General features: G+C 35.0%; 1 protein-coding gene across 6 annotated transcripts in view; it reads right to left on the bottom strand.

Annotated features, from left to right (window-relative positions):
• Positions 1-6,144: 6,144 nt before the first annotated feature.
• Positions 6,145-12,789, bottom strand: part of LOC148846498 (SNF1-related protein kinase catalytic subunit alpha KIN10) — a 35,581-nt gene continuing 28,936 nt past the window's right edge. For all 6 annotated transcript variants that reach the window (XM_088953794.1, XM_088953793.1, XM_088953795.1 and 3 more), the window contains exons 6-11: positions 10,845-11,030; positions 8,911-9,000; positions 8,745-8,828; positions 7,743-7,889; positions 7,108-7,347; positions 6,145-6,608 (exon numbers count right to left, since the gene is read on the bottom strand). In XM_088953794.1, the coding sequence (XP_088809920.1) occupies positions 6,495-6,608; positions 7,108-7,347; positions 7,743-7,889; positions 8,745-8,828; positions 8,911-9,000; positions 10,845-11,030 (861 nt within the window). In that variant the 3' untranslated portion in view covers positions 6,145-6,494. The remainder of the gene's footprint in view (positions 6,609-7,107; positions 7,348-7,742; positions 7,890-8,744; positions 8,829-8,910; positions 9,001-10,844; positions 11,031-12,789) is intronic.

Below are 12,789 nucleotides of genomic sequence, written 5' to 3'. Positions count from 1 at the left end.
TCACAATTAAATAATAAAATTCAAAAATAGTTAAAATGCAAAAAAAATATAGAAATTAAAAAATGGGAAAATTTTTAACCTCATATATTCGACATAGTAAACAAGAATAAGTATGATAAATAAGAAATGGTTTTATTAACGATGGAAATGGAATGTAAAATTTAAAACTAATTGGAAATAAAACTATTTTCCTATTTTCACTCATTAAATCTCATATCTAAGGTATATTCTCTCATTAAATCCTATATCTATGATATATTTTTCTCATCATTAAATTCTACTAATTAAATCCATAACATTAATTTTAATAGTATGAAAATAAATATTTTAAAAAAGGAATTCAAAAAAAAAAATAATTTCTTCCCTCCCGGTGGTGGGTAAGCAATTCTACCATATTAGTTTAAATGGGTTAATAAATAATATCATAATTAAATAATAAAATAAGTTAAATATATAATACAAATACAAATAAAAATAATTGGGCATATCTCTAATATTGTATATTCAATATACTAAACAAAAAACAAGTATAAAATGTAAGAAGTATTCTTATTAATGTTGAAAATGGAATGCCAAATTTAAAATCAACCTAGAAACAAAATGATTTCATAGTCAAATAATAAAATTTTTAAAAATAAAAAATACAAATAATCACAAAAATAAAAAATAAAGAAACATTTGGGCACATATCTAATGTTACGTATTTATAAAAATAAAATAAAATATTGGGTACATATCTAATGTTATACATTCATTATATTGAATAAAAAATAAGTATTATACATAAGAAATAATTTTATCAAAGATGGAAATGTAATACAAAATATAATGTCAACATAGAAATCAAACTATTTTTCTTTTTGGGTGGTGGGTTAGTGGTTTGGATCAAATGGAATAGTTGATGATATGATAGCTAAATAATACATCTTTTAAAAATAAAAAAAAGTATAAGTAATCAAAAGAATACATAAAGAATTATATATTAATTATGCCAAACGAAAATTAAGTATGATAAGTACAAATTATTTATATAATGTAGATGAAATATATTACTTAAAACTAATCCAAAATTAAAACTATTTTCTTATTTAGATGGTGGGTCAATGGTCCAACTTTTCAAAGAAACTCAAGATGTCATAATTGAATAATAAATATTAAAAAAAAGATAAAACACAAAAAATAAAAAGTGTAAAATTTTGTCGAAAACATTTGGAAACATTTCTAATGTTCTACATTCATCATATTAAATAAACATAATTGTTAAAATAAAAATTATTTTTATTTATGATAGAAATGGAATACAAAAACTCAATAATAATAATAATAAAAATAAAATAAAAATAAGTGTTATTATAATTTAAAATTCCCATGTGCAACACACATGCACATTTACAACAAGCATTTTAGTTCAGTTTTAATCATATTGTTACTTTTGTTAATTTTCAATTTCTATCTTAACTATAGTGTATCTAAAATTCAAGTAATTAATATGAAGAAAAAATTCTCACGTGCAACGCACATGCTTAATTACTAGTATATATAAAAGTTAAGAATATGCAATATAATGAAAGGGTTTTTTTTGGGGTTTTTTCATTTCCTCTTTGTATTTCGATTTTAGCAACATTATAAACTTTTAGTCTCTAGCGTGAATAGTAATTTGAGACACTTTCGTAAAAAATCTTCTTCTCTTCTTCTCCCTTCTCCTCATTTATGTTATTCTTCCTTTGTTTTTATAGGCTTCATCTTAAACAACTTGGTATCAAATCTCATCTGGATTCAAGGCAGGCTTCTGTTGGTGTGGCAATCTGCTAACATTAGACCACCATTGGACTGATGTTATCCATTTGAATTCATGCACTTGTGCTCTACAACAAAATGGGGTTGTTGACAGAAAGAATAAACATGTTGTTGAAGTTGCTAAAGGGTTGTTTCAGACTCATGTTCTCACATGCCTTTGGGGAGATGCTGTTGAGCCAGTTGTGTACCTCATTAATCAACTTCCATCAAGGAGCCTCAAACTTCAATCTCCTCATCAATTCCTTTTTTCTGATGAACCACCTTTTAGTCTCCCTCTTAGGGTCTCTAGTTGTGTTTGCTTTCTTCATGATATAAGTCCCTACATACACAAATTTGATCCTAAGTCTATTAGATGTGTTTTCCTAGGTTATTCTACTATTTAGAAAGGATAGTGCTGCTTTGATCCTCAATTTGGAGGGAGATATGTTTCTAAGGATCTTACATTCATTGAGTCCTCCACTTTTTTTAGTTATCTTGTCATTCTCTTCGGGGGGAGAATGTCAGTGAAGATCAAACTCTCTTTTATCTTCATGTTCTAGATTCATCTTCTACTACCATTCCTTCACCTCCTCCTCCCCTTCTTGTGTATTGTCCTCGGAATAGATTTGATTAGGTAGTAGAAAAAGGTGGCTCCTAATGCTAAAGTCCATTACAGTTTGAATACTCGAACACATGTAACCTTGATCCTACTCCCCTTGAACCTATTGATGCTCCCATCACCATTGATCTTGACCTTGATCTTCCCATTGCCATTCACAAAGGAAAGAGAAAGTGCACCAAGTATCTCATCACCAGTTATGTTTCTTATGATGCTCTCTCACCCTTTTATTGTGTCTATATCTCAGCTATCTCTTCTGTCTCTATTCCTCATAGTGTTACAGAGACAATGCTATCACCTCATTGGAAAAAAGCTATGAACTTGGAGATGGATGCCCTTATAAAGAATCGGACTCGGGAGCTTGTTTCTCTTCCTAAGGATAAATCTACGGTTTGATGTAAGTAGATGTATACAGTCAAACACAAGGTTGATGGCTTTTTCAAAAGATATAAGACATGCTTTTTTTTTTTTGATAGAAAATTAGCAAGACGAATTCATTAAGATAGAAAAGTCACGAGATACAAAAAACATCAACAGTTAAGGTCTATTTAAGTCTAGGTTGGCCAAATCTTGTATCCATTCTGGCGGATCATGGACAAACAACCCAGACTCCTGTAAACCCTTCTTAGCCAACAAGTGAGCTGAAACATTACAAAACCTATTTACATAACCAAAAGAAATTGCTAGATCATCAGTCAGTAATTTTATATCTAAACATAGAAAATTTGCATCCGAAACTGCTTCCAAGTTTCCTGATTTAAGCGCCTGCACCAAAATTTGACAGTCCGATTCTACTTTAATATCTTCTTCTTTGTACATGCTCAAAACCTCCAGGCTATTGAGAATCACCATTGCTTCCGCCTGTATGGGGGAAGATGCTATAGATTTGCCAAAAACTGCAGCTATGATTACACCATTTTCATTCCTTAGCACTGCTCCAAAACTTGATCTACTAGGACACACAAAACTCCCATCCACATTTAATTTGGGCTCCTTGGATCTGGCGCTTTCCAAAAAGAGTATTTTCCCTCACTCAAGTTTGGATGTTGATGTGAAGAATCTGGCAATCCTACTTGGAAAGTCATCAGTCTCTCCCTCCACATCCTGTAAGAAGTTGCAAGAGTGACTTTAGAAGATGGGTCAATATTCTAAAAAAATTTTCTGTTTCTAGATTTTCATATATTCCATAAAGCATAAAAGAAAAAGCCAATAAATCCTCTTTTCTATCTCTCTCTGTTAGACATAACTCAACCCAGTTTAAAAACCAAATATTATATAAATGATATATTTGTTCCAACTCTCCCTCCCATAAAACTTATATGAGAGCCAAACCAGGCAACTTTTGCATGATCACATTCAAATAGGCAAGGCAATGCATTACAGTTTCAAGTTGTTGATTACAAATAGGACATATGCTGTCATTTGAGAGTTTCCTTTTGTAGAGATTTTCCCGCACAGCCAAGGCATGTTGAGAATACTTCCAAATAAAATACTTGATTTTTAGGTCAATTTTTGTTTTCTAGATTTCATTCCACAATTTTTTCCCCATATAGGCTAAAGGCTCAGTGGCTGGAACCCTATTGAAAGATGCTAAGGCATAGTACCCACTCTTATGGCATTGATTATTAGGAAACATTTGTTTCAATGACTAAAATGAGTCCAATCTGTATGATTTTGTCTCGTGACACACTTCTCTTGGCCTTTATATAAGATGTATGTGAACTTTCTTAATGGAGACCTATAGGAGGAAATGTATAATATGGACCTACCACTAGGAGTGAGCATTCCTAATAGTGAGGGATGCTTGTTGCTTAAATAAGTCTCTCTATAGACTTAGACAATCTCCTAGAGTTTGGTTTGATAGATTCAGAAGAGTAATCTTGATAGTTGGGTTCTCTCAATCTTAAGTTGGTCATACTTTGTTCTTAGGAAGGCATGATGGTTGGGTGACTATGCTAATAGTTTATGTAAATGATATTGTTTTGACTGGAGATGACATTTCTAGAAATTCTTAGTTGAAATCTTTTCATGCCTTTGAGTTTGAAATCAAGGACATTGGTGATCTTAAATGCTTGTTGGGAATTGAAATAGCAAGATTAAAGAAGAATATTTTCATTCATCAAAGAAAATAGGTTCTTGACTTGCTCCAAGATGTTGGAAAATTGGGATGTAAACCAGTTGGAACTCCAACTAACCCTAACCACAAGTTGAATGCCACAAATGGAGATGTTCTTCTAGATATAGGTCTATCAAAGATTGGTTGATTGTCTTCTCTATCTATGTTTGATCAGACTAAATATATCCCATGTAATCAGTGTGGTTAGTCAATATATGCATTAGCACAGAACCTCAGATGCAAACTATCAATAGGATTCTTGCTTACCCGAAGGGTTGTCCTGACAAAGGAATATTATACTTTAATCATGGGAATTTGAAGATTGAGGCCTAGACAAATGTATGTTGGTCATGGTCAATGGACAACAGATCTATTTCTAGCTACTGTGCCTTAGTTGGGGGCAATGTGATATCTTGGACAAGCAAGAAGCAATATCTCATTATCTTGTATCGAGAATATGCAATATGATGAATGCACTTTTTTGGGTTTTTTCATTAACTCCTTGTATTTGGGCACCCAAGTAAGGACAAACTTTTACTTTCAACGACATTATTAATTTTTAGTCTCTGTAGTGAGCAATAACTCAAGGCACACCTTCATAACATTTCTTCTTTTTCTCTTCTTTTCCTCGTTTCTTCTTCCTTTGTTTTTAAGCTTCACCTTAAAAAACTATATATATTTAAATATTATTGGATAAGATTGGAACGAATCTGCATATAATCCAAGCAATTATAAAGGGATCAAATTCGGATAATCCTGGATATGAATTGGGACGAACATAAACCATTTGCAAACCTACTCAAAGATTCACTATAAACATCCATCATCCATGCGATGGGACATCATGGGAGTGGGACCATTGAATCTAAGCAAATTGGTGAACCAAGGAATTATTAAATTCTGGGTTAAGAAAAAGTGTTACTTGAGAAGTGTAGTCTCATTGGCTTACTTCCACTTCCAAATATCAAGCCGCCAAGTAAAAACACATAAAAAAGGGGGAAAAACGACATAGGAGAAATTATAGCCCCGGATAGAACGATATTTAAAGCAACATAGGAGAAAGAATAGCCCTTAATACAGCAGCAATGGGAAGCTAATGGATGGTAGACAACAGCATAAGAGAAATAATGGTGATAGAGATTATAAGATGAAGACAGGGACGCCAACTTTCAATGTACAGCTGTACATTGAAGATTTTGTTGATTGGATTCATAATGTGGAGTTCTTTGAGTTTGCAGAGGCAGCCAAAAAATAAGAAAGTGATGACGGTCTGTTGCAAACTAAAGGGACGAGGTGCCACTTGGTAGGATCATTCAGATGGAGAAAATTTGAGCTGGGAAGCAAGCTATCAGGACATGGTCGAAAATAATGCAACTAATTTGGACTCAATTCCTTCCGGCTTCCACATGATTATAATAAATACTGGTTTTAGTAATACCAGCATTGTAATGCAAGGTACACAAAAGGCTGCTTGATTTATTGAAGGTCTTAAACCAATTATACAACAAAAGACATTTCAGTTGTAGCTTGTGACTTTAGCACAAGGCCACAAGCTGAGATTTCATTTCATGCTTGCAGTATGAACCGAAAGAATCAGAGAAAAAAATCCCAAGAAAGCTGTGGAAAGCAGTGATTTTAAACATCAAACATAATTTCAGGTAGATTAGTTCATTCGTACAAATTCAAGAGGTTCCCCATAGCTCATTTATAGTTGAAGCTAGAGTAACCGCAGTTCAAGTGAAAAAGGCCGACCATATAAAGGCCATGCTCCCATTACTCATCAACCAAAAGAATTAATTAGGAGCACCCCTGCGCCACAATGATGAAATATGGGCCAAACTAAAGAACAATGCCCATCGTTCAAGGAAAAAAGGAACAGAAAAACCCAGCACAGAATTCTAAAAGTTAGTATGTACAGTGAAGTCCTTATTCACAACCATTACGAGACCTTCATGGACGAACTTTTCCTGTGTTAAGGCCGCATTAGAGAACCCGAAGCTGAGCAAGGAAAGCAGCACAAAGATCCAGGAAGAGAAACTGAGGTCCGTTCACTCTTTGTAGGTCAAGAAGATACTTTTCCTCTCGAGTCTTGTAGAGCTGTTCACATAGACACAATAAAGAAACCCGTCAATAGCAAAAAAATTGGGAAACTGCTAAGCAAGACCAGCAGACTTTGTTTTTAAATTTATTATTTTTTGTATATTTTGAACTCAATCCTGGACTAGTTAGTAGTCTTCATTTACAATTTTGCATGGCCAATTGCATCAATTAAATACTTTTGAAGTGACCCATAACCAAGTTTTTTAGCATCACCGGAAGCAAATGAAAAAACTAAATGTTTTCAAAAGATAATTAGAACATCAAATCTAGCACTGTGAACAGGGGATTAGAACCATCCAGTGATTTCTCTGGCAATCCCTTTTATGAACTACACAAACTGCTATACGCTCACACTAGCCCATCACTAAAATTCCAGATGACATGTCCTAAATTTTCTCATTCCACATAAATATAGAAAATTATCCCAAAAGTTTTGAATAAATAAAACAGGTATGACATTGTACTAGCGAGTACAAGAATGAAAAGACCAACAGACCTGTAACTCAAACTTGACTACATTTGGTGACCTAATCACACCATCATTCTCGGTAATGGAAGATTCATCTCCAAAGTAATGGTTACCATGTGCCCCACTGTTGACCATGCCTTCATGCTTAGGAAAGCCAGGAAACCATCTGCACTTCATGTTGTAGTGCCCAATCTTCTTCCAAGCCACATTAAGTTCTTGCAAAGCTTTGAGAACCTCTGTCATTATCTCACGAGGGTGGGCTCGAGACTTTTGAGTAACATCAGTAACAAATTAGTATCTAATTGAATTTCAATACAAAGAAGAGAGCTCAGTTCAGGATGAAAGGATGATATGACATTAATCACCAAGCCATTAACTCAAGTGGCTGCGCTAGCTAGTGAGCTTTCTGGGACCATCTACTGGTCTTGCCCATCTAAGTTATTATATTCGTTAAAATGGTGAGCAATTGGAATGCACTGGTCTAAAAAGTAAATATTTAGACAGTATTTTCAAGTTGAGACAATAACTGATATGATTTTCACTCAGTTATATGTGAGCATCATGTATATAGTAATTGAAAACTATACCACATGTATAGCAGGGTGGACGCCTGTTCACATCCTCTCATCCTGAAGTAAGATTCAAAAGAAAGCAAGTTCAACCTGAAGCCCAAGAGCCCATTTCCTTTCAACTGAGAATTGGAATTGGGGTCTTAAACCAATTCCTGGATGATCCATGTATCCTGGAAGGCGGTGCCCAATGGGTGAAGTTGTAACTTCACCTGGATGCATGCGAGTGAAACCACATTCCTGGAAAATTAAGCAATAAAATCTCAATACAAAAAATACTACTTTAAACTTGGCAATTTCTATGGTGCAGGAAGGGCATGATACTGGAATAAGTCAATACCAAAAAAAAAAAAAGATTGGTTACTACTTTTATGATACCAGTTGATTTGTTGTCAGTTTTTTAGGTATCATGCCTTTCCAGCATCACAGTGGGACTTGAACTGAATACATATCAGAAAAAAGATGATAAGCTACCAAAAGAAATATTAGACCAACGGTCTACAAATGGCATGGTTTAAAAGTGATGGACATGCATGAGGTAGAATATGCTATTTGATGGGAACATGGGTTAGAATTGTGGGGCATCTGGAAATCACAACAGTTGTATCAATTTCCTTTGACATTCAAAATCACGAAATGCACCATCTAGAATTTGTACTCAAACACAGGGAGTCTACAATAAAGACAGAAATAAGATCATTTTATAACTTCAATAGATGTATTCACTGTCACATTCTAATTAACACCCCACTGATGCATGCATTCTAAATGAGTCTGGATGATGAAGGCACCATGATCATCTTAGATTGGACAAACTAGATAAAAGATCTAATTGTACTTGCAGAGAGGCCAAAAAACCCATAAACCAAGACTTATGATCAACTGGTAAGGTCAAAGTTTTGGAGCAAGAATCTTTAGGCAGAAGCAGAACAACAGCAATAAGGAGATGTGATTCATATCATACCCACGATGTGGTATCCCTTCTGTCGAGTGTAGAGCATACAGAAAAGTCTAGCTTCAAAGTTAACTATTATGAAAAAGAAAATTCCTACATGAATTAGAGCACCATATTACAACTTTAACAAGAAAACAGACCATGGATTCCTGAAACTCTGCTCCGAGGTAACCACTTGAAACACGAAACCTGTTGTCCAACAGCAAGTAGTATGCAACAGTTGCCTGAAATTTTGTAACAAGTTTGACCATCAATTGGAATGTTAGAAAAGCAGAGGTTTCAATCCACAAACCAATAATATGGTACCTCATTTTGTACTCTGTTGCAAAGAGATTCAATTAGTTGGTTCCTATCAAATCCCATCTTAACAACTTCTTGAAGAATTTCCTCATCAATCTGCAACAACAGCAGTATGACAATTTGACTCGATTTTCTGAACATTTCATAATAAAGTTACTCAATACACTTATTGACCACAGAATGATCCAGCAATACAACATGTGCATGTAACTACATGTCATAGGCATAATAGTACCTAATGCCATTTGAGATACTAAATAATAGTGTGGACATTGAGGAAAAATAAAAATCCATATGAACCCCCCCTCCCCCCCACCCCCCACCACCAAAAGGAAAAAGGATGTCATTTCATAAATCTAGGTCTCAGTTCAACAACCAAATTATTGCAAGTCCCACAACTAAATGCCCATTAGAAAAGGAAAATTCCCCAGGAGCTACCTGGTTCAAAAGATGACTCCCATTAGTCACCCCAAGGATCCTCCTTATAAATGTGAAATTACATTAGCAAGGCAAAAAGTCCTAATTACCCTTGATCAAACCGTTTGTTGTATTATCATTTTTTAAATGACACAAAAACACTTTCTCCTTCCCTCCCACCCTCGCTTACATCTTGTAGTATTGATTGGATCGATTCTTTTTTGTTTTTTTTTTCACTTATCCAATAACTTGTAGATATATTTATCCAATGGCCACCTACATATTGATCATCTAAGCCATTCCATTGGATGGGTATCCCCTCCTCTCAATCACATTGTTAAAAATATATGGCTCTTTTTATGACTTTTTTGTTCATGACAGCACAACCGTGTTTTCATGACCAATAGATTGCTCTGATGGTTCCATCAATATATGCCATGGCCCATGAGTACAAACAGAATAAATGGTCCTGATTAGCTCATAAAACAATCATGGTCATATTCATTAATATATTTTGTTGATGAGCACAAGGATGGTTAATACTTAATAGAACCTAGTGGACTTTGGAAAAGGTAGTCTTCAGAACTTTAAGCATGATGACACACATAACAACAAAGAAAGCAAAAAAACAGAGAAAGAGTAGGGTTTTGTCAAAGAGGAAGAAATTTTGACCAATGCTAAGAAATTGCTATTTTGGGAAAGTTACGTAAAGAATGGTATTTGTGTAAAAAGTCATCAAATAAGTGAAGACAGTTAGGACATTTTATTGTTGCTAATGCATTCTCAGTTTCAAAAATTCAAAAATATAGGAAGTTTGAGATCGCTTTCAAACTTTGAGACAGCTAGAGAAAATATTTTCTAAACCAGGCAGCTGCTGGTAATTTTCCTTGAAAGAAAAATTTCTTCCCATCAGATTCATTTTTCTAACTTAAGTGGAATCAGCACCAGCAGCAATATCTTGTATCTGTTCAGAGGTTTTCATGTTTAGACTATAGACATCGGAGTGCATTTTGGATTAGGCTTATACCGTGTGCAACTTGTACCAACCTGACCTTTGCCTAGACTTAAGCTTGAACTTAATAAATCTAAACACTGTGTATACAAGGTACATCTGTTTACATAAGTATATAAAACTGTTCTCAGTGGTACAGTATTCTACAAAGGAGGAAACATGACTTCAAGTCCACAATGTTCATCTTTACCTTATGATGGTTTATATGATTATCCTGTAATCATAAAGTTAGGAATTTTGTATTGCACAATGACTGCACTCACACAACCTGTGTTTTCTGCCAATCCAATGTGCTTTTTTTTAAGAAAATAAATAGAAATTTTATTAAGAAAAAAAATATGAACATGATACTGGCTTAAATCCAACTTCAAAGACCATTTCTTGGTTCAGTGTTTGTAAAGATAAACGAGTTCCTTAAAAAAAAAAGATACATGAGTCCCTTAATCCCTCCATATTGAAGAATGAAAATCTCATCCACACAGAAAAGAAAGAAAAAAATACAAACCCATACCTTTTTTGCTTGCTGCATGGTGTCAGGTGGAGGCACAGCCAGATACCGTGGAAGGTGAGCTTGGAACCATGGGTGTTGACGGATTTCAGGAATTGTCATCCTCTTCATTGGATCAACCACAAGCATCCTTGGGATCAAATCCCTGGCTCCAGCTGATAAATGACTTGGAAGAGTATATATGCCACCCTGAGAGATGAGATGGTAGGGCATTTACTAAAGAATCATAATAGTACAAAGAGAAGATACCTAGCAAGTGAACAGAGTACCACCTTCATTTAGATACAAAGATCAGCAAATGGCATGATGGATGCACTAGAAAGATACAGTAGTAACAGGGATCACTTTTATTAGGAGATCTCTAATAGAAAAACAGAATGACACATGCAATCAAATGAGGGGGCTTATGATGGGCTAGGCATCTGGGTTAACCCAAACTGACACTGTAGGTTCTTGGAAAGACTTGTACATAACCTATTCTTTTTTACATAAGAATAAATCTGCTATTGAGTAAACAGTGAAAATTAGAAACAAAATGATCTATAGAGCACATGCATAAGATCAAGACTGATAATTTAACATTGGATTAAGGAAGATTTGGATCTAAAGGAGGAATTAGACTTTTTCTTTGTTAATGGTCAACTTTATTGATGCAAGGTGTCAACTAGCAGGTTGGTAAGGTCTCCTGCTGGTCGTAGCGGAGACTTGGGAATGAATCCCGCCTACACCTTGGTTTGGGGGATGGGCTACCCCCCGTTGTATAGCCCTTCAAAAGAAATAAAAGAAGGTCAACTTTATTGATCATTATAAGAAAATTATGTACAATATGGTTTGATACATCTCTAGGGCTGGTAACCACCTGCCCTTCTCCTAGGGAGGAATTAGATTTGTCAACTCCAGATCCAGATTCTGTTTTTTTTTTTTTTTGATAAACAGTTTGCTGATGACATAATATTGTTCTTGGATGCCTCCTTGAACAACATCACAAACACTAAAAGGATAATTGAATGCTTTGAAATGGTCACAGGTTTGAGGGTCAACTTCTACAAAAGTTCTATGGTTCTATGGTTCCTCTGAATTCAGTGGGAGTGGAACTCTTGGAGAGCTTCAAATCTTTATTGGGGTGTAAAGTGGAGAGCCCTCCTATCTCATACCTTGGGATGCCTCTTGGAGGGAATCCAAAGTCTCTCAATTTCTGGAAACGAGTGGTGGAAAAATGTGAGAAGAAACTTTCAGCTTGGAAGAAATGCTATCTCTCAAAAGGGGGGAAGACTTACTCTCTTGAAGGCCTCCTTAGCAAATTTGCCAGTCTACTTCCTTTCAACTTTCCAGATTCCAAACAAAATCAGGAATCAGATTGAGAGGATTCAAAGGAACTTTCTTTGGGAAGGAGGTGGGGATAAGAGGAGTCATTTAGTCAGTTGGAAACAAGTTTGTAAGCCTAAAGAAGAAGGATGCCTGGGAATTGGACACTTAAAAGAGAAAAATTCTTCTCTTTTAGGTAAATGGCTGTGGAGGTTCCCTAAAGAACCCAATGCTCTTTGGAGTGCTGTCATATCAAGTAAATACGGATCAAATGCAAACGAGTGGGATAGCAATCTTCATTTGAACAGGATAAAATCCACAAATCCATGGAAAGGTATCATCTCCACCTATTCTTCTTTCTTTCCTTTCATAAGATATAAAGTAGGAAATGGCTCAAAAATAAAATTCTGGAAAGACCTTTGGTGGGGGGATTCTACCCTTGCTGCCTCCTTCCCTAGACTCTTTGCATCCTTTGGATGGTGAATTCAGCTATGTTTAAAGGACTTCCAATCAATGTTCTTATCAGAGATATTCACTCCTTTCTGTTTCTCCCTCATCCCCAGCAAACATCCTTGAGGCATCCCGTATCCATCAGTGAAGGAGTGATAACCCTTAATTTTGATGGTTGTGTCTTAGGTAATCC

The sequence above is a fragment of the Nelumbo lutea genome, chromosome 7 (assembly GCF_056320005.1).
Source record: "Nelumbo lutea isolate HS-2025 chromosome 7, American lotus-T2T, whole genome shotgun sequence".
In the NCBI taxonomy this organism is placed as follows: Eukaryota; Viridiplantae; Streptophyta; class Magnoliopsida; order Proteales; family Nelumbonaceae; genus Nelumbo; species Nelumbo lutea.
Note: the sequence above shows the minus strand (reverse complement) of the source record. Positions and strands in the feature narration are given on the sequence as shown.